At 40.2% G+C, this 26,390-nt stretch overlaps 1 protein-coding gene across 1 annotated transcript in view; it reads left to right on the forward strand.

Moving 5' to 3' along the window:
• The first annotated feature begins 4,331 nt into the window (after nt 1-4,331).
• hephl1 (hephaestin like 1) overlaps nt 4,332-26,390 on the forward strand; it is a 47,479-nt gene continuing 25,420 nt past the window's right edge. The window contains exons 1-8 of the mRNA XM_062974548.1: nt 4,332-4,666; nt 7,990-8,234; nt 12,960-13,172; nt 15,736-15,915; nt 19,763-20,017; nt 22,315-22,483; nt 24,093-24,232; nt 25,666-25,797. Coding sequence (XP_062830618.1) covers nt 4,497-4,666; nt 7,990-8,234; nt 12,960-13,172; nt 15,736-15,915; nt 19,763-20,017; nt 22,315-22,483; nt 24,093-24,232; nt 25,666-25,797 — 1,504 coding nt within the window. The 5' untranslated portion in view covers nt 4,332-4,496. The remainder of the gene's footprint in view (nt 4,667-7,989; nt 8,235-12,959; nt 13,173-15,735; nt 15,916-19,762; nt 20,018-22,314; nt 22,484-24,092; nt 24,233-25,665; nt 25,798-26,390) is intronic.

A 26,390-nucleotide genomic window follows, 5' to 3' on the forward strand; every position in this document is an offset into this window, starting at 1 on the left:
GGGACAGCCACAACATTGTGCAGTATGCCCCATCAACAGACATTTTGATGTTGCGATGATAGCACTTTAGCAGCCTTGGGTGATTAAAATCCTAAATTTACCAAGTGCAGTTCTGCATTTGAAGGGCTGTCTGGTTTAAAGATAAGGATCCTAAGACATCAATAGCAAATAACCTGAAGTTGCCCACAGCATGTGATACTTTGAGAATAGACTGACTGAACAGACCTATAGTCTTCTGCCCTTTAGTGGCATCTGGTGACTCTATTTGGGGTGTGAGTATGAAATTTAAAGGCGCTCTTCAAGGTGATAACTCAATTTTGCTGAGAGAGAGTTCGGCACTTAGACCGATCCTTTAAAATTGTGACTGCCTCTTCTTCAATCCCACTGAAGCCAGGCAGTGGGAGGGTCTTTCATTTTCTTCTTGTCCAAGGCATGATGGGACTGTGTCTGCTTTTTCTTCTTTCCATCCAAGGTCAAGGCAGGGACAGTTGGGTTGCACTTCTGGATCCAGACATGATGGAGCTATGCCTGTCTTTTCCTCTCTTCCTCTAAGGCAGTGGTTCTCAACCTGTGGGTACTCAGATGTTTTGACCTTCAACTCCCAGAAATCCTAACAGCTGGTAAATTGGCTGGGATTTCTGGGAATTGTAGGCCAAAACACCTGGGGACCCACAGGTTGAGAACCATTGCTCTAAGGCTTGGGCAGTGGCAGTTGGGACGGAGGTAGGGTCCTTTATCTTTTGGGCTTAGACATGATGCAACTGTGCCTGCCTCTTCTTTTCACTCTCTAAAGCCAGGAAAGTGACTGTTGAAATGAAGGGAGAAACTTTCATCTGCTTCTGGGCATTGACATGATGGAGCTGTGCCTGACTCTTCTTCTCTCTCTCCAAGGCCAGGCAATGGTAGTTGGGATGGAAGGATAGTCTTTGATCTTCTTCTGGATCTAAATATGATGGAGCAGTACCTGCCTTAATGATCAAGCAACTGAATTATAATTCCACCCTCAATCAGGGCCAACAGAGGATCCCCCCAAGCAGGAAGCAACCAGACTTTGAAGCTGCAAGACCATTCGATGCTATTCAAGGTGGCTAATTGCAACATTGACGCCTCAAACAGACAAGAGATATTTCCCCCAATCTGGACATTCCAGATCTATAAACCCCACTCGCCTAGTTTCCAGCAGACCTCACAGCCTTTGAGGATGCCTGCCATAGATGTGGGTGAAACATCAGGAGAAAATGCTTCTGGAACAGGGCCACACAGCCTGGAAAACTCACAGTAACCCAGTGATTCCAGCCATGAAATCGTTTGACAATACATTCTACCCTTTCTTTTATGAATGCATGGCTAGTTATGTTTGGAAGGAAAGAGGGAGTAACTAACATGAACTAATAATCTGTGTTCTTCATAGGTGAATAACTGCAATTTGCTCACTCCATTCTCCTCATTAGCTCTCCAAAACCGTTTACTGCCATCAGCTATGAAAGAGCTACTATTCCAGCAGCACATGATGGCTTCAGGATGTTTTTATTTCATTTCATTTAGCAGTCCAAAGAAGGTAGGAGTGGGAAAAGTTGTAGTCATTTGGTACGAAGAGTTCAAACAAAATACTGGAACCAACAAAAATGACTAAAAGGAAGTCACTTCTGCATTTTTTGGAATGGAAAATTACTCAATCTGGGACTTGCCCCTCAGGAAAGATTTGTAAAAGTGTTAGCATCGTTATTCTGAATTAATGTATTTTGGAGATACCAGTGCATGGTATTATTATGATTAAGTACTGTAATTTCACCATCACAGTATATCCAGGCAAATAGAATATCAAAAGAAGAGACAAGCTGAAACCTAACCAAACAGATCCTTGCCTCAAGGCACTTAACAAGCTATGTTTAGGCAGTAGAGGAAATGACAAATGGGAGGAAAGAGCTAATAAGGGATGATTAAATCCCTTACTTACTGTACTTTATATCGAGATCTTAATGTACCTTGATGTCATCTTAATGGTTCAGAGAAATCATTGGTTCCTCCTTTTTTCTGTATTATACAACTCCAGAGATTTCAGTGTAATGGTATGCGTGTGTGTATATATATATATATATATATATATATATATATATATATATATATATATATATGTATATGTTTCTAGATATTATAACTTATTTTGTATTGTCCTTGTGAAGATATTGAATGGATTTATATCTGTCATTTTTAGTATAGCCCCCTTTTTTTATCACATTAGGAGCGAATTGAGAACATACTGCAAGTTGCTTCTGGTGTGAGAAAATTGGCCGTCTACAGAGACGTTGCCCAGGGGATGCCCGAATGTGTTACCATCCTGCTGGGAGGCTTTTCTCATGTCCCCACAAGATAGAACAGACAGACTGGAGCTCACCTCATCTCATGGATTCGAACCGGCAACCTTCAGGTCAGCAACCCAACCTTCAGGTCAGCAGTTCAGCCGGCACAAGAGTTTAACCCATTGCGCCACCACAGCTCCTGAAGTAGGCCAACTCTGTTAGTATTCAAAACACATTTTTGAAACAAATCAAGCAAGTGATTATCTATCAGCACATGGGGCTTTGACTTCTGTTTTGCTTTGGCTTTCATACACGCTCATCAGTTCTCTTAATCTCACCACTTTCAGAAGCACATCTATTGGAGTGTGTCTCTTCTGGTCATTTCCCAGAGAAATTAGTATCGGCAGTTACATTACTTCACTTTCATAGTCATTTTACCATTATAACAACCAGAGGTGCCCACCCTGAAACCTGCCTTTTCAGTAATGCATCTCCTCAACAGAGGAATTTCCAAAGTTCTGGAGAGTGTAGTGGGAAGTAATAAGCCATCTTCCAGTAATAGAGCATGATGCGACACAAAAATACACTGCTACCAGAGCAGGGCATGTTATGTCACATCATCCCTCACCACCCTGCTCTCCAATGCCTTGGAACCCCCCCCCCCCCCCTTTATGGCTTAAAAGGTAGTTTCTTTGGGGGTAGCAATGGGAGATTTAGGCTGTATCCACCCTGCAGAATTATGGCAGTTTGACACCACACTGACACCCATAGCTCAATGGCACAGAATTCTGAGATTTGTAGGGTTTTTAAAGGTATTCATCATTCATCATTCTATGTCAGAGAGCTCTAGTGCCACAGCAAACTACAAATCCCATTTTCATAGGATGGGGCAATGGCAGTTAAAGCTGTTTCAAACTAATTTAACTGCACCATGGAAGTCAAAGTGGTTTTTTGTGTGTGTCAGGAGTGACTTGAGAAACTGCAAGTCGCTTCTGGTGTGAGAGAATTGGCCATCTGCAAGGACGTTGCCCAGGGACTCCCGGATATTTGATGTTTTACCATGCTTGTGGGAGGCTTCTCTCATGTCCACGCAGGGGGAACTGGAGCTGACAGAGGAAGCTCACCCGCTCTCCCCAGATTTGAACTGACAACCTTCAGGTCAGCAACCCAATCTTCAGGTCAGTAGTCCTGCCGGCACAAGGGTATAACCCATTGCGCCACTGGGGGCACCAGTTAAAGTGGTGTCAAACTGCTATAATTCTTCAGCGGGCAATCTCATTGACATCATATGTGTTTCAATCCAAGATCCTTCCTTGCTATAATTCAATTAACTTTTGTTGTCTTGTCCAATCATCAGAGATTCTGGGAGCAGGAGTCCAAAACATCTGGAGGACTAAATTTTGGGAATCACTGACTTATTGAAAAGAAATAGGTAACCGTGCCTGAAATTGTGCATTGGGAAGCTATGATAACGTGACCAGCCACTGCAGAATTACAGCAGTTTGATTCCACTTTAATTACCATGGTTCCATTGGGAAAGACCAGAACTGGGAATCACTGCTATCAATCATTAGTAGACTTGAAGGCACCAACTTAGGAAGATGACTTGTGAAAACTGGAGACCAGGAAGGCCAGGACCTGAGATCCTGAAATCGACCTTTTGATTAAGATGAAGTGGGGATCTCGCAATCCTAAGATCCACTTTATGAGGGAGAAAGGTAGAAACGACTATGTGCTACGCAGGACAAAGGTGAGTTTTGTGGTACACCCAGCAAATATTTGGCCTGTCACAAAATAACACATAGCTGTGCTGAAGCAGCAGACTTGGAACGGACCTCATGTCACAACATGCAAAGAAAAAATAAATTAGGACCCAAAGAGAGAAATCATTCCAAGTAAGCATGGAAAAGCATCCAAGCACACAAATGCATTGCTCTCTTCATTAAGCAAGACAAAAGTCAGCTTTGCACAGGGGGCTGGCCAAAGGCTGGCCAAAAGCCTGGTTGGCATGGCAATCCCACACCACCGAGCCTTTCTCTGGTTTCTCAAGTTTTCTGGCCAGTCCCCTCTTCAGCCCCAAATTGCTGAATGGGAGGAGCGTTGCTTTGTCCATTCTTCCTGTCTGACTCGTTGGGATGTTTGTGGGCAGAGAGGTGAGCCCAGTGTTGGCTGTGTCTCACCAAAACACAGGGATAAATGCCTCCAATAAAGCCAGCTGCCTGCATTCTGCCATGCCTGATCCTCTGGCATTTACTTTTAGCTCAGGGATCTGTCAGAATTTATTATATCGGAATTGTGGAAGAGGACTGGGATTATGCACCAACCGGGAAGAATTTGATCACAGGACGAAGTCTGGTTGAGGATGAGTAAGTCAAAGCAAAACAAAGCTCCTCTTTTGCTCTTAGTTTTGAAAGTTGCTTTTAATCTACACCTATCTGTGTGCTTTTGTTTGTTCTTAGGTGTATCTGTTTTCTTATCCAGATGTATGTCTGGCTCAGAGATTTCCAAGTTGTTTATTTGTTTACCAAGCCATGAAAGAAAAACTTTAAGTGATCTGAACAGGACTCTTAAAAAGTTTGGTTTTATGGGTTGATAAAGTACAGGGTTTTTTGTGTGTCAGGAGTGACTTGAGAAACTGCAAGTCACTTCTGGTGTGAGAGAATTAGCCGTCTGGAAGGACTTGTCCAGAGGATGCCCAGATGTTTGATGTTTTACCATCCTTGTGAGAGGCTTCTCTCATGTCCCTGCATGAAGTACCGGTTAAGTATCCTTTATCCTTTATCCTTTATCTGAAATGCCTGGACCAGAAATGTTTGGAATTTGGATTTTGAGGTTTTTTTGGAATCCAAAATTCCAAACCTTTCTGGTTCCAGGCATTTCAGATAAGGGATACTTAACCTCTACTTTATCAACCCATAAAACCAGACTTTTTGAGTCCTGTTCAGATTACGTAAAGTTTTTATTTCATGGCCCAGAGATGTTTTGGCTTGGTATACAACCAACCAAACAAACAAACAACTTGGAAATGGGACTCAAATCTAACCACAAAGTTCATTTATGTTTCATAGCCTGAAGGTAATCTTATATACAATTTTTAAATCACTTTCTGCATGGAACAAAGTTTATGTACATACTGAAACATCGGAAAGTAAAGGATGTGGATAAATGAAACATATTAAATTTCTGATTTCCGAATAAGGGCGGCTCTACCTGTATAATCCTTCTGGCTTTCATTTACAGTAGAGTCTCACTTATCCAACATAAACGGGCTGGCAGAACATTGGATAAGTGAATATGTTGGATAATAAGGAGGGATCAAGGAAAAGTTTATTAAACATTAAATTAGGTTATGATTTTACAAATTAAGCATCAAAACATCATGTTATACAATAAATTTGATAGAAAAAGTAGTTCAATACGCAGTAATGCTATGTAGTAATTACTGTATTTACCAATTTAGCACCAAAATATAACGATGTATTGAAAACATTGACTACAAAAATGTGTTGGATAATCCAGAACGTTGGATAAGCAAATGTTGGATAAGTGAGACTCTACTGTATTGGTAATGCTGGGATTCAGATTTCTGCACTTACCATTTAAAGCATTTCTAGGTACTTGGCTGACAGTCCAGATCTTTTGTAAATCGTCCATTAAAGAAAAGTTAATTAAAAATCTATAAGAATGCACTGATGATAGATGTGATTCCTCAGTATGCATTGCATGATGTATGACCCACCAAACTCAATGGGATTTATGATGGCTGACTTGTAAACACATTTAGGATCATAATATAATTCTCTCTCTCAGGCACTGAAATCTAAACATGTATATGTATGTGCACCTTCAAAGTCATCTGTTGATTTACGGTGACCTTGTTAATTTTATAGGGGTTTCTTAAGCAAGGAATCAACAGGTGATTTTCCGGCATTTACTGGACTGAAACTCCTGGGAGCAATAATGAGCGAAACCAGTGATGAGGGATGCTGGGAGTTTCAAACTAACAACCTCAGGAGGGTCAAACACAGCCTACCCATAGTTTAGTTGTAGTAAATATGTGACTTGATATCATCTGGTGCAGATATGTGACACAATATCATCTTCTCCTGTCTCCTTACAAAATAATTTCTTACCCTAGGAAATGTTGGATTGTATTAATATTGTTTAAAGCATGTAAATGTCACTGTTCAGCATAGAAGACATATTTTAGTGATGCTAAACCTCTGGTGGTGCAACGTGTTAAACTGCTGAGCTGCTGAACTTGCTGACTGAAAGGTCAGCAGTTTGAATCCGGGGAGCGGTGTGAGCTCCTGCTGTTAGCCCCAGCTTCTGCCAACCTAGCAGTTTGAAAACATGCAAATGTGAGTAGATCAATAGGTACTGCTCCAGCGGGAAGGTAATGGTGCTCCATGCAGTCATGCCAGCCACAGGACATTGGAGGTGTCTATGGACAACACCGGCTTTTTGGCTTAGAAATGGAGATGAGCACCAACCCCCAGAATCAGACATGGCTAGACTTTATGTCAGGGGAAAACCTTTACCTGTACCTTTACCTAAGCCATATGTCTGCTCTAATTAGATGTTACAGGGAGAACAAATAGTGTGGAAATGTGGACCGGTGGTACCTACAGAGCTAAAATAGCATTATTTGGCAGCAAGATTTACAAGAATAACTGGCATGTTTGAAAAGTTAATTGGTTCATGAGAAGCTTTTCTCTGATTTCAAATGAAGATATATATATATTAGAAAGGACTGGGCATGTACAGCAGATCAAATTGAGGGGCCCAGAGAAAGTACCGTAGATCTACAGAATCAAAAGGCTTTCCAGAAATGCTGATTTAGCATTCAACAAGTCAGTCAATGAATCCGTTGTAGCTGGAACTAAAAATTGGACTTACTGTAGGTCAGAAGACTGAGGCCCCTTCTACACTGCCATATAATCTAGATTACCACAACAGATGATCCATATTACCATCTCTGAACTGGATTATATGAACTGCCATATTATCCAGTTCCAAGCAGCTAATCTGTGTTTTATATGGAAGGGGGCAGAAACGGCACAGTCTTACATTAAACCACTATAAAACACTTGAATGCTTTGGTGTTCTAATACATACATCAGGAGATCTTCAAAAAGCTAAACATGTTCTGTTGACAGCACTTTACTTGGACCCATTCATAAATGCCATTCAGTTGTCCATTGCTAGACACCTTATTCACACTCCTTATTGATACACAGTTCACACATTTTTATTGTTCATTGCCTGTTCACAGATAACTCACATTTCCCATTCACATCAACACACACACCTTTCCTGCCGTTCATACCTCCAATGATAGGCCTTCCCTTCTCTCTACACTTCCTCCTTCACATACATAATTATTTGTTTATGTTGCCTATATTACTCTCAAATTACACATATTCATTCATGTATACCACTCGTGTGCATCCGCCTAGCCTAATAATGAAACAAGAACAAGTAAGTACCATATTTACTTATGTATAAGTAAATATGGTACTTACTTGTTCTTGTTTCATTAATAAGACGAGAGAAGTTGACCTAGAGATTCCTAGAAAGACCATACTAATCAAATCTACAAATAGTCAGATATGCAAAAGTTAAATTCACAAATGTGGATGGCCTGATTACAATTAGCTGTAACAATTTCCCTCTTTTTTCTTTACAGAAAAGCAGCAGTGCATGTCAAAAGAGATGCCAAGAGGATAGGCCATATTTATAAAAAGGCAATTTTCAGACAATTCACAGATGAAACATACTCTCAGGAGATCTCCAAACCACCTTGGTTGGGCTTTCTTGGTCCAGTGCTGAAAGCTGAAGAAGGAGATACTTTTGTTATTCATTTGAAGAACTTTGCTTCGCGGCCTTATTCTATACATCCACATGGAGTCTTCTATACAAAAGACTCTGAAGGTAAAACAAACAGAATTTTCCCCTGATAGCTTATGTGAGTTTGTAGTGATAGGAAATATATCCATATTGACCATGTACCAAAATATAGCAAAATCCCCCAAACACATTGCAATCGTGCCTGTATTAGATCAATGAAAAGGTGCTAAATGCAACATGGAAGTGTTTGAAATTTACAGGCATCAATAATGATGATGATGATGATGATGATGATGATGATGATGATGATGATAATAATAATAGGAAAAACTCAGGACCTCAAGATTGAACTTCAAAGATTCTGGCAGAAACCAGTACAGGTGGTCCCGGTGGTGATGGGCACACTGGGTACCGTGCCAAAAGATCTCAGCCGGCATTTGTAAACAATAGACATTGACAAAATTACGATCTGCTAACTGCAAAAGGCCACCCTACTGGGATCTGCGCGCGTCATCCGAAAATATATCACACAGTCCTAAACGCTTGGGAAGTGTTCGACTTATGATTTTGCGATACGAAATCAAGCATATCTTTCTTGTTTGCTGTGTCAGACTATGTCGTTGTGTCAATAACAACAACAACAACAACAATAACAACAACAACAATAATAAATATCTTTATTTATATCTACTTTTCTCCCTCACGGGACCCAAAGCATCTTATAACATATTAAAATCACATAAACAACAATCAGAGTACATCAATAATATAAGCATAATAGGATAAACAGATTAAGAAAAACAACTACAGTATACATTCAAGTTTGGTATACTTTATTAGTAATTACTTTTATCTCTATCAACGGAGAAGAATGTTTACTGCCTTGCCTTGCTTTTGTGCCCCAAACATCTCATGGTTGGCAAATAGTGTGGCCTTGCCCTATATCAAACCTCTCTCCATCACTATCTTAAACATGGCTATTGTTGGGTAGGACTGAAACATCAGTAACCTTCCAGGTGGAATAAAAAGCTAAGATGAGGCTTAGCAGGAAGGCAAAGATTCAACAAACAGTAACTTTGGCCAAAGGATCTACCAAGTCTTAGTGGTCCTTTCACAGTAGTGATTTAGAAAAATAAGAGGTTTTTTCAAGCACCAGTCTATATATATAAAAGAGTGATGGCATCATGGCAATTCACAAAACAACAAATGTACAGGCCCCCCAACCTCAAAATTTGACAACACAACCCATCATCCACGCCTCAAGGTTGATACAACAAAAAGAAAAGAAAAACAAAGTCCTAATTAAAGGGAGAGCAATAATTTTTTTAATCCAATTGCTGCCAGTTTAGAGGGCTAATCTCTGCCCACTTGGTTGCCTAGCAACCAAGGGACAGCCAGGTTTCAGTTCGGGGACAGGCAGATTTAGGCCTTACTTAGGCTTCTTCCACAGATTATCAGATTTTAACTGGATCATATGGCAGTGTAGACTCAAGGCCCTTCAACACAGCAATATAACCCATTTATAATCTTATATTATCTGCTTTGCACTGGATTATCTTGACTCCACACTGCCATATAATCCACTTCAGTGTGCATTTTATACAGCTGTGAAGAAGGAGCCTCATATAATCCTGTTCTGAGCAGATAATATAAGATTAGAAATATACAGTAGAGTCTCACTTATCCAACGTAAACAGGCCGGCAGGATAAGTGAATATGTTGGATAATAAGAAGGGATTCAGGAAAAGCCAATTAAACATCAAATTAGGTAATCGTTATACAAATTAAGCACCAAAACATCATATTATACAACAAATTTGACAGAAAAAGTAGTTCCATGCGCAGTAATGCTATGTAGTATTTACAGTAGAGTCTCACTTATCCAACGTTCTGGATTATCAACGCATTTTTGTAGTCAATGCTTTCAATATATCGTGATATTTTGGTGCTAAATTCATAAATACAGTAATTACTACATAGCATTACTGTGTACTGAACTACTTTTTCTGACAAATTTGTTGTCTAACATGATGTTTTGGTGCTTAATTTGTAAAATCATAACTTAATTTGATGTTTAATAGGGTTATCCTTAATTCCTCATTATCCAACATATTCGCTTATCCAACGTTCTGCCGGCCCGTTTATGTTGGATAAGTGAGACTCTACTGTACTGTATTTACAAATTTACCACTAAAATATCACAATGAATTTAAAACACTGACTACAAAAACATTGATTATGAAAAGGCAGACTGCGTTGGATAATCCAGAACATTGTATAAGCGAATGTTGGATAAGTGAGATTCTTCTTTAATATGAAATAATTACTGGGATAGAATAATGCAGAACAATATAATCTCTAAAACGAGGACAGTAAATAAACAGGGGAATTCCACACAGGAAACAATCAGGGCCAGCTAACACCTCCCAACAAAGTATTCCCATCATCAAAGTCTGGAAAATCCTCTATTTTCTCAGGGCCACAGACAGTAGAAGCACATAAAATATCGCAAACAATACCACTCTGAAAACAAGGGAATTCCAGACAGGAAACAATCAGGGCCAGCTAACACCTCCCAAGAAAAAAATCACTTAGGGAGGAAACAGCCAGGCTTTAAAGCTGCAAGGCCATTACATCCTAATCATTTTTCCTAATTGCAGCATTCATACTTGCCTCCAACAAACAAAAAAAAACCAATCAGAAATATTGTATATTCACAACCTTTAGGAAATAATATCCCCTGATGGCGCAGCGTGTTAAAGCGCTGAGCTGCTGAACTTCTGGACCGAAAGGCCACAGGTTTGAATTGGGGGAGCGGAGAGAGCCCCCACTGTTAGCCCCAGCTTCTGCCAACCCAGAAGTTCGGAAACATGCAAATGTGAGTGCATCAATAGGTACTGCTCCGGCGGGAAGGTAACGCTGCTCCATGCAGTCATCCCACATGACCTTGGAGGAGTCTATGGACAACGCCGGCTCTTCGGCTTAGAAATGGAGATGAGCACCAACCCCCTGAGTCAGACACGACTGGACTTAATGTCAGGGGAAAACCTTTACCCTTTACCTTAACTACCACCAATTCCTCAATACTTTATTTCCCAAACCACCATATTTCGCCACAGCAACGCGTGGCCGGGCACAGCTAGTGTTTTATAGAACTTCAGAGTTACACCAGGGATTTCATCATATGGAAGTTTTCCTCTGTTTCTACACACTTCAAAGACGGATTCCCATGGAGCCCATCAAATGACACAGGAGGTTGGTTGCTTCTGGTGGTTGATCCTGGAATTTTGTCTTTGCAGTGTGTGGAAATAAGAGGATTTCAAAGCTATGTGATGGTGGTGAGTAAATTCTCCAAAGACCAAGTGTCCATGAGCAATATCTAATGCATACTGAGTGAGTAATCCTTATCTGAGGTCTGTTTGATCAGTTCAGAATGTAGCCAGAGCTTGTTTGTTATTTATGAGAATGTTCTCAGTGTTGAACACTGTATATAGCCATACTTTCTGGTTATTGGCCCTGGGAATACAATATTGCAGTGACAGCATTTCTAACATAACATAAATGCTACAGCTCAGCAAACGATATAGGCCGTAGGGAGATGTCAGCTATTGTCAAGATGGAAGTGATCAGCTCATTGAAAGCGATCAGCATATAGCCTTAATTCTTATTGTATGCCAACACTTGGACATCTCAAGAAAGAGTTTTATGACAATGTGTTGTCGAAGGCTTTCATGGTCAGAATCACTAGGTTGCTGTGACTTTTCCGGGCTGTATGGCCATGTTCCAGAAGCATTCTCTCCTGACATTTCACCCACATCTATGGCAGGCATTCTCAGAAGTTGCAACCCAGTTTTGTGACACTCCATTATTGCATTTACCTGCCAAATGACTTGTAATATTTATTTATGATAAAGAAACCTATGAGCAGTGAAAGATTATGCAATCTATTTTGCACTTTTAGGTTGTCCTAATAAAGGGTTCACCACAATGTGGTTTCCCCCGACCCCCACCCCCAGATTTTGCTATACTGTGGTGATAAGAACAGTGTGGAGAGAACACCTCAATAATCCTAAAGTCCTCCAGCACAACTTTATGGTCAACTTCTGGCAAAAGTATATAATAGAATTCTGCTGGAAAACCTAAATGACACTTTATTGTTATTTATTTGTTTATTTGTTTATACCTGCTTTATCCCTCCTGAAAAATACTCAGAGCGGCTTCAAAAGAGCATGTTTTTTCAGGTGTAGATAAGTGAAACCATGGATACCAATACTGTGGATATGGGGAGGTTATACTGTATATGGAATCTGGTGTTCTCAACTCATGCTTTTCTCTTGTACAAGGCTATTTTTGCCATTTGGCTATGAAATACTCTACATTTATCTCTGGCCTTGGAAGAAGAAGGAATGTTGTTATGACTTTAAGAAAGGGATGGAGAATCTGTGCCTTTTACATTGTATGCTCTTAATTTTTGCACCCAAAGTTGTTCCTTGACTTTTCAGATAGCACACTCTCTGTCCATTTTGATTTTCTGACTCTGGAAGAGTCATTTTATTCTAGAACAAGGCACTTAGTAGACATGTATTCATATACATATGAGTCTTCCCAAAACCTTGAATTTGACTCATTTTTGGATTTTTTTTTTGAGGGGGGGGGGGATGCAAACCATCACATTTTTAAGGAAGTAGAGATAGAAGCAGGTCACTGAGAGACAAAATCCCCATGCTCTATCTGCCAATGATTTTTATCCCTATTTCTAAAGAGAAGGATAGTAAATTTTAGATTGGTAACTTATTATTTCTATATCAGGAGCCCTCTACCCTGATGGAACCAGTGGAAAAAGCAAAGAAGATGATTTTGTTCGCCCTGGGACGAATTACACATATACCTGGCAAGTTACGGATGAGTTTGCACCATCTATGACAGATCCACAGTGTCTGACTTGGATTTACCATTCGCACATCGACACACCAAAAGATATCAATACTGGATTAATTGGACCGTTGCTGGTTTGTAAGAAAGGTATGTCATTTAGACCATTATGTGCCCTGGTGGTGGGGAATTTTGGTTTGTTGGATCTCAAAACATGCAGGTTTGCTCTAAATTCTCATGGGTTCTGATACTTTGCTTTAAAACAATGGTCTTCAATGGGGTGGGCAATTTCAGCTTCCAAGATCAGCATCCAATTGATTCAATGGTGAGGGATTCTGGAGGTAGACATTCAACCTATCTACAGCCTCTCTGGTTGAGAAGATTCTTTAGTTCAGCAGTAGTTAATGTATGTATGGCGGTTGAGTAGCCTTGCTGCATTTGTGGACACAAGTGGAAATGCTAGATTGTTATGTTTAAGGGATTACATGACCTAGAATCAAGATATTGAAAAGGGTGTGGAGGAAAGTGCGTTGAGGTTTGGGAAAGGTGTACCAGGAAGCAAGGCTTCTCCTAACTGAGTCATGTAGTTCAGTTGGGACTTTGCCCATCCTGCCCTTTCTCATTGTTAGAGAAGACACATTGTGTGATCCAAAGAGTGTCCTTTGAGGTATGTGACCCAAACAGGGTGTTATCTACAGTATGTTCTCCCTCTCTAAAAAAAGGCATAAAGCTGCCTCCTGGTGCAACATATACATACATTGTGCGCTCATTGGGAACCAATGATGACAGGACCAGGACACTTAGGGTGCATCAACACTGAAAAAAGTGTTTTAGTTAGGTGAGGCACTTTCTTTGTTTAGGAAGGCTAAAGCACTTGTAAAACAACTCCTGGACTTCCACAGTATTAGGCTATAGTAGTTTAAGTAGCATTAAACTGCATTGTCCTGCTATATAGCTGCACCTCACCCACTGTTCCTTGCTCCAGAAAGCAAGGGTTCGATGCAGATTGTCTCTCTCATGTTGTGTCATTTCATACTGCTGAAACCTTACCATCAGCAAGTTCTTCCTATGATACGATTCCAAGAATATAAAGAAGCAAGAGAGAAAGGGACTATTCTTTGAGGCCCCCTCTATACTGCCTTATATAATCCAGATGATCTGATATGAACTGGATTATATGGCAGTGTGGACTCATAATCCATAATGTGAATTATCTGCTTAGATTATCTGGATTGTATTGCAGTGTAGATCCAGAGAGATCAAGAGAGAGATTTATACAGTCCAGGATGATTGAGCAGAAGTGTTTTGATAGTGTTTTGAGAGTGGAGAGATAGGACAGTCAAGGCCAAAGAGAGATTTAAAGATAAGGACAAGAGTTTTTTGCTTAACCCAGAAGGGGACAGATACACTGCTCTATATCTCAGGATCTGATCCCAGATTATCTTCTTTGACCTGGATTATATGAGCCTACACTGCCAGATAATCTGGGATAAACAGGTAATCTGCAATCAGATCCTGCGATATAAGGCAGTGTAGATTCAACCTCCGAATCAGATTGCACAACATTTCCTACTATGGATGGCTTTTAAGATAGATATTTGAATGCAATCTGAATGTCCTGTTTTGCTCCATAAACACAGCTCGGGCTGTGGCGCAGGCTGGAGAGCAGCTGCAATGAATCACTGCAATGAATCACTCTGACCAGGAGGTCATGAGTTCGAGGCCCGCTCGGAGCCATGTTTGTCTTGTCTTTGTTCTATGTTAAAAGGCATTGAATGTTTGCCTATATGTGTAATGTGATCCGCCCTGAGTCCCTTTTGGGGTGAGAAGGGCGGAATATAAATGCTGTAAATAAACAAACAAATAAATAAAAAGCTTTACTTCAGCAAAATAATAATAATGATGCAAACAGCAGTGAAGGAAAAAGAAGGTAAAGTTCAAAAGCAATGCAAAGTCTTACAGCAGATGTGAAACAAAAGTCTTTGGCAACAAGTCTTCACCGCAGGCAGGAGCAAAAGTATTTGGCAAAAAAGGCTAACAGCATACTGGAACAAGAGTCTGTGGCAATAAGTCTTTTCCAAAGCCAACACTGTAGCTGTAGCATGGAGACTGGAACACAAACACACCAAGTAGGTCAGTTGCTGCCAGCACTGACTACTGGCTTTGTTGCTAATTTATAGCCCTGAGCTCCCTGCACTGATGTTCCTAGGGTGAGGTCTTATTGCTCAGTATTTTTGCTGTGATTCTAGCTGAACTCCTTTCTTCTTTTGGCCTTCACTGTTCTAAAAATGTAGGGACTTGTAGTATGTCTTCCATGCCTTCTCCTTCCTCCTCAACACTTGGCTCCAAATCCCCAAGTGCTACCTCTTCAGCCTCCTGTTCTACCTCCTCTTCAGAAGCAAAAGAGTAATCCACAACACTGACAGGCTTCAAGTAAACTTACTGGAAGGGTTTTTAAAACTTCACCCCAAAGAAATAACCATGTTAGTTTGTTGCGACATAAAAAGAAAAGAGGGAGAAGGTGAAAAGAACTTTAGCAACACCTTTAAAACTTTTTTAGATTTCAGCATTAGATGCTTATCAAAAGTCACTTCCCTTTGAGTAATTTTTTTCTCTGAGAAAGTTCTTTCTGTAATATGTGCAGTTGTGAGGATGCATATATTAATATTTTCATAATTATAATAATTACAATAATTTTGTCTACTTTCTTAAGGATCATTAAACAATACTTCAGGGTCGATGAGCCATGACCCCAGAAACTTTGCTCTGATGTTCAGCATTGTGGATGAAAACCTCAGTTGGTATCTGGATGAGAATATAAACACCTTCTGCTTAGATCCCAGTTCAGTTGATAAAGATGATGAAGATTTCCAGTTCAGCAATAAGATGCATGGTAAGAGTCAATGCTACAGGACACACTTGTTTTGCAATTTTGGGGTGTAACGTCTATCTGCTCTGACTTGTTCTGAGTGAAGAATGTCATAAATGTAATAATTCACTGAGTCACAATTAAAGCCACCCGCTTGGCCCATTTGCCCATTTTCAGCTTGAAACACAGGCCTTGCAGGATTTAAGGCCCTCACTTTCCAGCATAAAAAGAAGGAAGAAACTACAGCAAAAAAATTGGCAGCACTTTTAAGACTAACAGGTCTTTATTTTTGCATGAGCTTTTGTGGATCTAAACCCACTTGTTCAAATGCTGTCCCACTCACAAGCTCATTGCACAATGTGATGGTAATAGATTTCAACTGGAAATGCCTTTAGATATGCTGGGAGAGGGAGAAAGCCAATAATGTTTAATTTTCCATTTTTGATAATACAGTATATCACTGTTAACTCAAAAGTAAGGAGCCCCTGGTGGCGCAGTGGGTTAAACCCTTGTGCTGGCAGGACAGATGACTTGAAGGTTTGGTTGCTGACCTGAAGGTTGGCGGTTCAAATCCAACCTGGGGTGATTGCGGATGAGCTCCCTCTGTCAGCTCCAGCTCCCCATGCGCAGACATGAAAGAAGTCTCCCACAAGGATGGTAAAAACATTAAAAAATCTGGGCATTCCCTGGGCAATGTCTTTGCAGACGGCCAATTCTCTCACACCAGAAACAACTTGCAGTTTCTCAAGTTTCTCCTGACACGAAAAAAACCCTCAGAAGTGTGTCCATCCTGTGTGAGACTCTTTGCCATTGACAAATTCTTTTGTCAATGGCAAAGAGACAATAATTAAGCATTCTTTACATTAACAAGGCTGGTGACAATTTTAGATGTTGTCCTTGATGGTGGAGGTCACTAGATACCAAGTTTAGGTAGGCATCTTGGTGAGTCATTGAACTGCATAGTGCAGCAACTGCTTCTGCAATTCAGTTTTCTTGAGTTCTGGACTGAACTTGTCCACAAAGAATCCTATTTGATTTCTTTTGGAACAGGAAGAATAAGGAGAGCTTCCTGGTCGGTCAGGCTGAACCTTATGTAGGCATCATGCATCATTTAGCTTACTCTTCCTTTGGTCCCACTTAGAAACATCAAACAAGAAGTGACCGCAAAAGTTTCTGCAGGATTCTTATTTCAGTCTAAAAGATAAGAATCCCACAACTTGTTACCATCTTGAATGTGCCTCTCTTGATCTCATCTGATAATAGAATTTGAGCAGGTTTAGCTGGTTAGTACTTGAAGTTTTTTCATACAGACTACATGGCTAGGGAAGGATTTCCAGACAGAGCTCAATTCAAACCCTAGAGAATCACTTATGCAATCAGAATTGGGACTACTAGAACTACTAGAATTAGGCCAGTGGTCTAATTCATTAAGGCATGTTTCCAACCAGGGGCCTCAGAATCAGTATTGGATGGAACCTGAGATGCTATCGAATCCTATTTGCTATTCAGGACTTTATTACACAATGCTGATAAAGGGCTATTATAGCAGAGGAAAATCACCTTTGAACAAAACTATTTATTTATGTGTCAGAAGTGAACTGAGGGTAAAGTTGTAATGTATTTAAAAACACAAACAAAGTTTAAAACTTGGCATTGTACTAAATGTCCTTTGACCAGGAACTGGTCACTTGGAGTGCCTCTGGTGTTGCTACAAGAAGGTCCTCCATTGTGTATATGGCAGGGCTCAGACTGGATTTTAGTAGGTGGTCTGTGATTTGATCTTCTCCACATTCGCATGTTGTGGACTCCACTTTGTAGCCCAATTTCTTAAGATTATCTCTGCATCTTGTGGTGCCAGACCACAGTCTGTTCAGTGCCTTCCAAGTCCCCCAGTCTTCTGTGTGCCCAGGAGAGCTAGCTTATCATGTGACATTGTGCCTCTTCTATAGTCATGTTGAATCAAGATTGGATCATCTCTTTCATTGGTGGGAAAAAACTCCCATAAATGAGTCCTGTGCTGCTGTTCTTCTGCATTTCTTCCTAATGCAATAACTCTCCTCTGTTGCAACCCTGATATTGTGAAGCAGAGGGAAGTATCATACAGTTGCAACAAAATGGAAGGAGATAGAGAGAAAATAGAATTTTAAAAACTCCACAGTGCATGCACTGTGTAGGGCAAACATATGTGGATGACTGATTGCGAGAATTCACACCAACAAAGTAATGGAATGTTTCCATTTGCATAAGTAATGCAATTGTGATGAAACAATAGGCTGGAGCAATGAAGGTATCAATGTGGAATGTAAATACAATATCTGCCATCAGATGGCATGCTTACGCAATGTTTGCCATCCAGACTCTGCTTAAATTCCTCTAGCAGCCTACCGCTTTCTCTTGTAAAGGAAAGTGTGCTACTAAGGTTGTATCTTCCACTGTTAAACAGCCCTTTCCATTAGGAAAATTCTCCTAACATTTTGGGCAATCAATGGCTATATGTTTGGAAACCTCCTTAGCTTAGAGATGTGTGCTGGTGAATGAGTGTTGCCTTTGGTGGTCCCTATGTAGACTTGTCCACAGCTGCATGGTATACAGTAGACTCCTGCAGACATTCATGCTATGTTCAGTGAAGGACAAGAGGAATTCTCTCACCTTTGCAGGAGTCCACCGTATCCCATGCAGCTGTGAACAAGTCTACATAGGATCCACCAAAGACAGCATTGCCCAAACACAAATCAAGGAAAATGAAAAGCACTGCAGACTAGCTCAACCAGAGTAGTACTAGTCAGCCATAGCAGAGCACTTGATGAACCAACTTGGATACAGTATATTATTTGAGAACACAGAAATGCTGGACCACTCCAATAACTATCTTGTCAGACTACACAGAGAAGCCATTGAAATCCACAAACATGTGGACAATTTCAACAGAAAGGAGGAAACCATGAAAATGAACAAAATCTGGCTACCAGTGTTACAAAACTCTAAAATCAGAACAGTAAACAAGGAACAACACTCTGACAACAGAGGAATTCCAGACATGTATCAATCAGGGGCAGCTAGCATCTCCAAACAAAGGATTTCCCCAGGTAGGACGAAACCAGGACATGAAGCTTGCAAGGCCATTAATGGTAATCAAGGTGATTAATTGCAACATTCACACTGGCCTCCAACAGACAAGAGTTCCCTCTCCCACCCTGGACCTCCACAGATATATAAACCTCCCTTGCTTAGTTTTTCCAATATACCTCACAACCTCTGAGGGTGCCTGCCATAGATGTGGGCAAAACATCAGGAGAGAATACTTCTGGAACATGGCCATACAGCCTGGAAAACACACAGCAACCCAGTTAAAAAAAACCTGGAGTGCATGCACTGTGTAAAGCAAACAAGTTTGGAAGACTGATTGCAAGAATTCACACCACAAAAGTAGCAGCATTGCACAACTGTGGTGAGGTGTGAAAGTGATTGTTCCAATAAATGGAATATTTCCATTTGCATAAGTAAAGTGATGGTGATGAAACGACAGGCTGGAGTGATGAAGGTGTCAATGTGGAATGTAAATACAATATCTGCCATCAGATGGCGTGCACACACAGCATTTCACTTCCAGACTCTGCTTAAATTCTTCTAGCAACCTACCACTTTCTCTTGTAAAGGAAAGTGTGCTACTAAGGTTGTTTCTTCCACGGTTAAACAGCCTTTTCCATTAGGAACACTCTCTTAACATTTAGCCTAATATTGCAGAGAACTCTTTATAACAGCAAGTTTGAGATTTTGACTTGCATATATTCTCAGGATTTGTTTTGTCTGCTGTTATTTTTGTCACTATAACTCAAGGTTTGTCATCTGTAATGTTATTTTGTGTTTACAGCAATCAATGGCTATATGTTTGGAAACCTCCCTGGCTTGGAGATGTGTGCTGGTGAACGAGTGTCCTGGCATTTGTTTGGAATGGGGTCCGAGACAGATATTCACTCCGTTCAATTCCTTGGCCACACTTTCGTCAAGAGAGGACACAGGGCAGATGTCACCAGCCTCTTTCCAGCCACCTTCATCACAGCAGAAATGCTAGCAGATAATGTTGGGAAGTGGCTTTTGACCTGTCAAGTCATCAATCATATAAATGGTACAGTATGCATCATGCAAGAAGCAGCAACAACTTGTGTTTTCATATTGCATGTAGGTCATAAGCAATATCATGATCATCAACTATGCTGATGGTGCATTTTTAATTTGCATGTTACTTGTCAGGGAATGTATCCAGAGTGCACAGTTATAGCACTCGGATGTCTTTAAAATGTCATGATTCCATCCTGCAAAATCTGAGGAGGTTGGTTGTGAACTGGAGCCCTGCTCAGATCTTGCAGACTCAGGATTGTGGTTTCCTTGATTGAGTCCATCCATCTGTTATGAGGTCTTCCCTTTCCTCTTTGAAACCAAAGTGCATGAGATGTTCATCTCTGTACTGTAATTAGAAGGTAATTGCATACTTTCCTTCCAGCAGTTTAATGCTTGAGCTGTTAGATTTGCAAATGAAAACTAGGTTTACCTTTTAATGACCACTCATCAGATAAAACAGTTTACTTTGCAAAATATGGAGGCAAGAAAAGTTTGTGTTAGGACAATCTCATATATATATATATATATATATATATATATATATATATATATATTATTGGGCTGGGCTTTAGCACAGCTGGTAAATCACCACAGAAAGGTGGCCAGTTCGAAGCCCAGTTGAGATGAGTACTCGACCGTCAAGCCCAACTCACTGTTTACGAAAACAGTGTAGAGCTATAAGTAGAGAAATTAGGTACCTCTAATTAGCGGGGGAGATATTTTACTACACCATAAAGGACAAGACCAGACAAGAAAATGGCATTGAATATTTGCCGTGTGTATGTACTGTGATCCGTCCTGAGTCCCCTTGGGGGAGATAGGGCAGAATATAAATAAAGTGTTATTATTATTATTATTATTATTATTATTATTATTATTATTATTATTATTGTGTGACATAGCAAACAAGGTAGATATGCTGGATTTCGTTTCACAAAATCACAAGTCGAACACTTCCCAAGTGTCTAGGACTGTGTGATGTATTTTCGGATGATGCGCGCAGATCCCAGTAGGGTGGCCTTTTGCAGTTGGCAGATCATAATTTTGTCAATGTCTATTATTATTATTATTATTATTATTATTATTATTATTATTATTAATTATTATTATTGGAAGCACTGCTTTGTTTTGTTTAGCTTTTACAGTAGAATTCCTTGCTGAAGAGTTCTACTGCTTTTGCTCAATAGCTGTAAAACTCCTTAATAAATAATTCTAATTATGTTGTTGTTGTTGTTGCTGTTGTTGTTGTTGTTGTTGTTGTTGTTGTTGTTGTTGTGTGCTTTATGACTTATAGCAGCCCTGCAGTGGATATATCACAGGTCTTTCTTGGCAAGAGTTGTTCAGAGGGGAGTTGCCACAGTGCAGTCCTCTGAGGCTAAGGCCCCTTTTGCACTGCCATCTGAAATCCAGATTATCTGCTCTGAACTGGATTATATGACAGTGAAGACTCATATAATCCAGTTCAAAGCAGATAATGTAGATTATCTGATTTGATCATCTGGATTACATGGCAGTGTAGAAGGGGCCTGAGAGAGTGTCACTTATTCAAGGTCATCCAATGGGTTTCAAGAGGGATTCAAACACTGGTCTCCAAAGTCATATCAAGTGCTCAGACCATTACACAATACTAGCTCTCACCAGGCTATAAACATCACGATTATGTAGGCTGAAGGCAAGATAATTAAAGTGACATGAGACTTCAATACATCTGAATATCAAAAGGCAGATTGAGTTTTCAATCTGAAAGCAACGTAGGATAAACAAACAATGGCTAAGATCTTATATGGTCAAGATAGCAGCAAGGAACCATTTCTCCCCTGCTGCATGGCTAATCTGTTGATGGTGGAAAGCAATGAAGGGATTGGAGATATTGTCCCTATAGCTCAGTGGTTCTCAGTCTGTGGGTCCCCAGATGTTTTGGCCTTCAACTCCCAGAAATCCTAACAGCTGGTAAACAGGCTGGGATTTTTGGGAGTTTTAGGCCAAAACACCTGGGGACCCACAGGTTGAGAACCACAGCTATAGCTGATGACACCTTCTGCCATGATCTTTTGAAGTCCTCCAGAGGTCTCCGCAAAATTCCTACTTATTAGGTCTAGTACTGTTTAAAATCCAAAACAAATCCCGGGAGATTAAAATGTCCCATTTGCCTTGAAGAGGGTTAAATATTTCATTCACTCATTCATTTCATGTGATTTATTTTTAGCATATTGACCTTGAGAACAACCCAGTATGAAATCCCATTTTGAGTCACAAGATTTTCAAAAAACAAAACCCTTCTTTTATGTGTTTTTTACATCACAGCTGGTATGATGGGATTATTCAAGATCAAGGATTGCAACCAAAATATTACAAAGCCTTCCCAGAGTGGTCAAGAAAGAAGATACTTTATTGCTGCTGAAAAAACCCTTTGGGATTATGGACCTGGAGGCATTGACAAATTCACCGGACAAGTTTTAAATGCAACAGGAAGGTAGGTGTCCAAGCAGATATCATTCTAGCCCTGTTTCCCCTGTTTCCTTTGAACTGAAACCTGTTGTTTCCTTTAATACACGCCACAGGCACAGTTAGAAATGTTAAGCTATCCATAATAATAATAGTAATAGTAATAATAATAATAATAATAATAATAATAATAATAATAATACACTTTATTTATATTCTGCTCTATTTCCCTGGAGGGACTGAGAGCGAATTACAGAACACATATCAGGTAATACAATGTAATACGACATACAATACTCAAACAGAGATAAAGGTCTTTCCCCTTTTTTCATCTCCGGCATCTGGAGGCAATGCACAACTTCTAGCCACTGTGTGGTGCTCTTGTTTCATTTTTCCATGCCTAGGAGCCTGTTATCCATAGATATCTCTAATCTGTTGCCGGCATACTTTGCATATCTGTACGAGTGACCTTTTACCTTCCCTCCAAGGCAGTACCTATTGATCTACTCACATTGCATGCTTTTGGAAGGCTAGCTTGGCAGAAGCTGGTGCTGACAGTCAAGAGATTACCCAATTCACACTCCATGAAAATTGACCTTGCATTTCCCACCTTTGGGTTTCTATTATTTTACCTTGCCCATCTATCCTTCCCTAAATCTGGTGCTTCGACTATACTTGATTACTAGATGAATTTATGTGATGAGTTTATTTTGGCAGTGTAACAAAATTTAAAAACATTTCTGTTCCTGGTTCAAAAGTGTTATTCCTGTTGTCGAAGACATTCATGGCTGGAATCACTGGGTTGCTATGAGTTTTCTGGGCTGTATGGCCATGTTCCAGAAGCATTCTCTCCTGATGGCAGAGGTTGTGAGGTCTGTTGGAAATTAGGCCAGTGAGATTTATATATCTGTGGAATGTCCAGGGTGGGAAAAAGAACTCTTGTCTGCTTGAGGCAAGTGAGAATGTTGCAGTTGGCCACCTTGATTAGCACTGAATGTCCTTGCAACTTCAAAGCCTGGCTGCTTCCTGCCTGGAGGCATCCTTTGTTGGGAGGTGTTAGCTGGCCACAAGCATGTGGACAATTTTAACAAAAAGGAGGAAACTATGAAAATGAACAAAATACGGCTACCAGTATTTTAAAAACTCCAAAATCAGGACAGTAAATAAAGAACAACACTAAAAAAAACAGGGGAATTCCAGAGAAGAATCTATCAGGTCCAGCTAACATCTCCCAACAGAAAGCGGCCAGGCTTTGAAGGATGCCTGCCATAGATGTGGGTGATATGCCAGGAGAGAATGCTTCTGGAGCATGGTCATACAGCTCAGAAAACTCACAGCAACCCAATGTTATTCCTGTTTAATTGTGCAGTGCTTACTTTGAAAGTATTTGTTATACTCCAGAAATGTTGTTTTTGTGGGTGCCACAAACTGTGTTGAATTGGTTGAGACGCGATGAGATGTGCACTGAAACAAATTAGGAAATGACACGTATAACCCAGGAACAAAAAAATGTGTTATGTAGTGTAACTGTCTTGTTGGTTCCAGGATTGATGGGTTTTGACATTGTGATGTACATTGTGAGTTATAAAATCGTTGCCAGTGTGATAATAGTAGACAATGCTTTTGTCATCTTACAGTGACTCTGAACCATTCTTCACACAAGGAGAGGATCGAATAGGAGGGCAGTACTGGAAAGTTCACTATGTTGCCTACACTGATGGGAGATTTGCCCAAAAAAAGGAGAGACCAGAAGGTGATGCCCATCTTGGCATACTTGGTAAGGCTAATAAGTTCAAACATTGAGTCTTGTCTTGTCTCTGGATTCCTTCACATCACTAAACACTTCACCCTAATGTGACTTTGTAGCATAATGTGATAAATGTCCCAAAGATTTTTAAAAAGATTTTAAAGATTTTGCAAAGATTTTAAAAAATCATACCATAATCAATGTGCTTCAGTCTAGAAAATGATGTACAGTCATCCCTCTATATTCATATGTTAAACATTTGAAGATTTGTTGTTGAAGGCTTTCATGGCTGGAATCACAGGGTTGTTGTGTATTTTCCGGGCTGTATGGCAATGTTCCAGAAGCATTCTCTCCTGACGTTTCACCCACTTCTATGGCAGGCATCCTAAGAGGCTATACCTCACAACCTCTGAGGATGCCTACCATAGAAGTGGGTGAAACGTCAGGAGAGAATGCTTCTGGAATTGCGTGCATGTGGGAGTTAGGTGAGACTCTTTAACTTAAAATGAGGTAAATAAAGAGCAACACTAAAATAAAACAGGGGAATTCCAGACAGGAAACAGTCAGGGAAAGCTAATACCTCTCAACAAAGAATTCCCCCAGGCAGGAAGCACTCAGGCTTTGAAGCTGCAAGGCCATTCAATGCAACATTCTCCCACCTTGAGCATTCCACAGATATATAAACCCCATTTGCCTAGTTTCCAACAGACTTCACAACCTCTGAGGATGCCTGCTATAGATGTGGGTGAAACGTCAGGAGCAAATGCTTCTGGAACATGCCATGCAGTCTGGAAAACTCACAGCAACCCAGTGATTCCGGCCATGAAAGCCTTCGACAACACAAACAATGTTTTGTTTTTCAGGATATTGTGTGTGGTTTGACAAACAAGAGGTACTTTTTGGTGTTTGTACAATCATTCCATTTTAGCCTACCATAGAAAGCAATGTTTTGTACAAGTTCTGACTCCTAGTAAACCTTATTGTAATGTGATGGTGCAGTGTGAATGAGTCTGTATGTGCTTTTGTGTGAGGTGAGTCTGGATGTGTATACAAATCAGTTTCTGGTCTCTAAAGAGCAGCTGTCTCCAGCCTGAGCTGGAAAGATAAGTACTGAAAAATTCCTAGACGGAAGATCATTGCTAGCCTCAGGTTAGCCTTTCTGGGTGTTGTAAAATAAGAAAAACTGAGAAAGGCAAGAGGAAAGGAGATAAATATACTAAATACACAAATAAATGACTCCCTGGTGAGCAAAGTCAGGAGGCTTTCTACAACCTCAGCATCTTTTGTTTGCTTGTTGCATTTACATGCTTCATTCCTTCAATGAGCTTTGTGCACAGCAATCCTTCTCCACACTTTTATCCTCACAACCATCCTGTGAGATACATTGCCAAGGAGAGGAAAAGAGTGAGCAAAGTGAGTATCCAGTGAGTAAAGCATTTCATCTGTCTTCTCCTGTTTTCAAGGCCCTGTTATCAAAGCCGAGGTTGGAGATACAATTTTGGTTACTTTTGCTAATAAGGCGGACAAAAACCACAGCATGATGCCCCACGGTGTGGCTTTCAGCAAGTCGTCAGAAGGAGCCACTTATGAGGATGGTGAGTTGGAAATACAGTAGAGTCTCACTTATCCAACACTCGCTTATCCAACGTTCTGGATTATCCAACACATTTTTGTAGTCAATGTTTTCAATACATCATGATATTTTGGTGCTAAATTCGTAAATACAGTAATTACTACATACCCTGTTTCCCCTAAAATAAGACATCTCCAGAAAATAAGACCTAGTAGAGGTTTTGCTGAATTGCTAAATATAAGGCCTCCCCCAAAAGTAAGACCTAGCAAAGTTTTTGTTTGGAAGCATGCCCAGCGCCTACCAAACAGAACACCAGAGCATTCAAGATTGGTAAATGTACGTACCATAAAGCGTTGTACATGGAAATATTGGTAGTAACAAGAAATTCTTGATAGGAATCACAGTTTGTCTGGTTATGCTGGTTTATGATGACAACTACTGTACAGTATATATTAAATGTTCATTTTTTTTTGTTCAACAATAAATGTGAATTCTTCTTCATGAAAAAATAAGTCACCTCCTGAAAATAAGACCTAGAGCATCTTTGGGAGCAAAAATTAATATAAGACACTGTCTTATTTTTTGGGAAACATGGTAGCATTACTGTATATTGAA

This window comes from Anolis carolinensis, chromosome 3 (genome assembly GCF_035594765.1).
Source record: "Anolis carolinensis isolate JA03-04 chromosome 3, rAnoCar3.1.pri, whole genome shotgun sequence".
Taxonomy (NCBI): domain Eukaryota; kingdom Metazoa; phylum Chordata; class Lepidosauria; order Squamata; family Dactyloidae; genus Anolis; species Anolis carolinensis.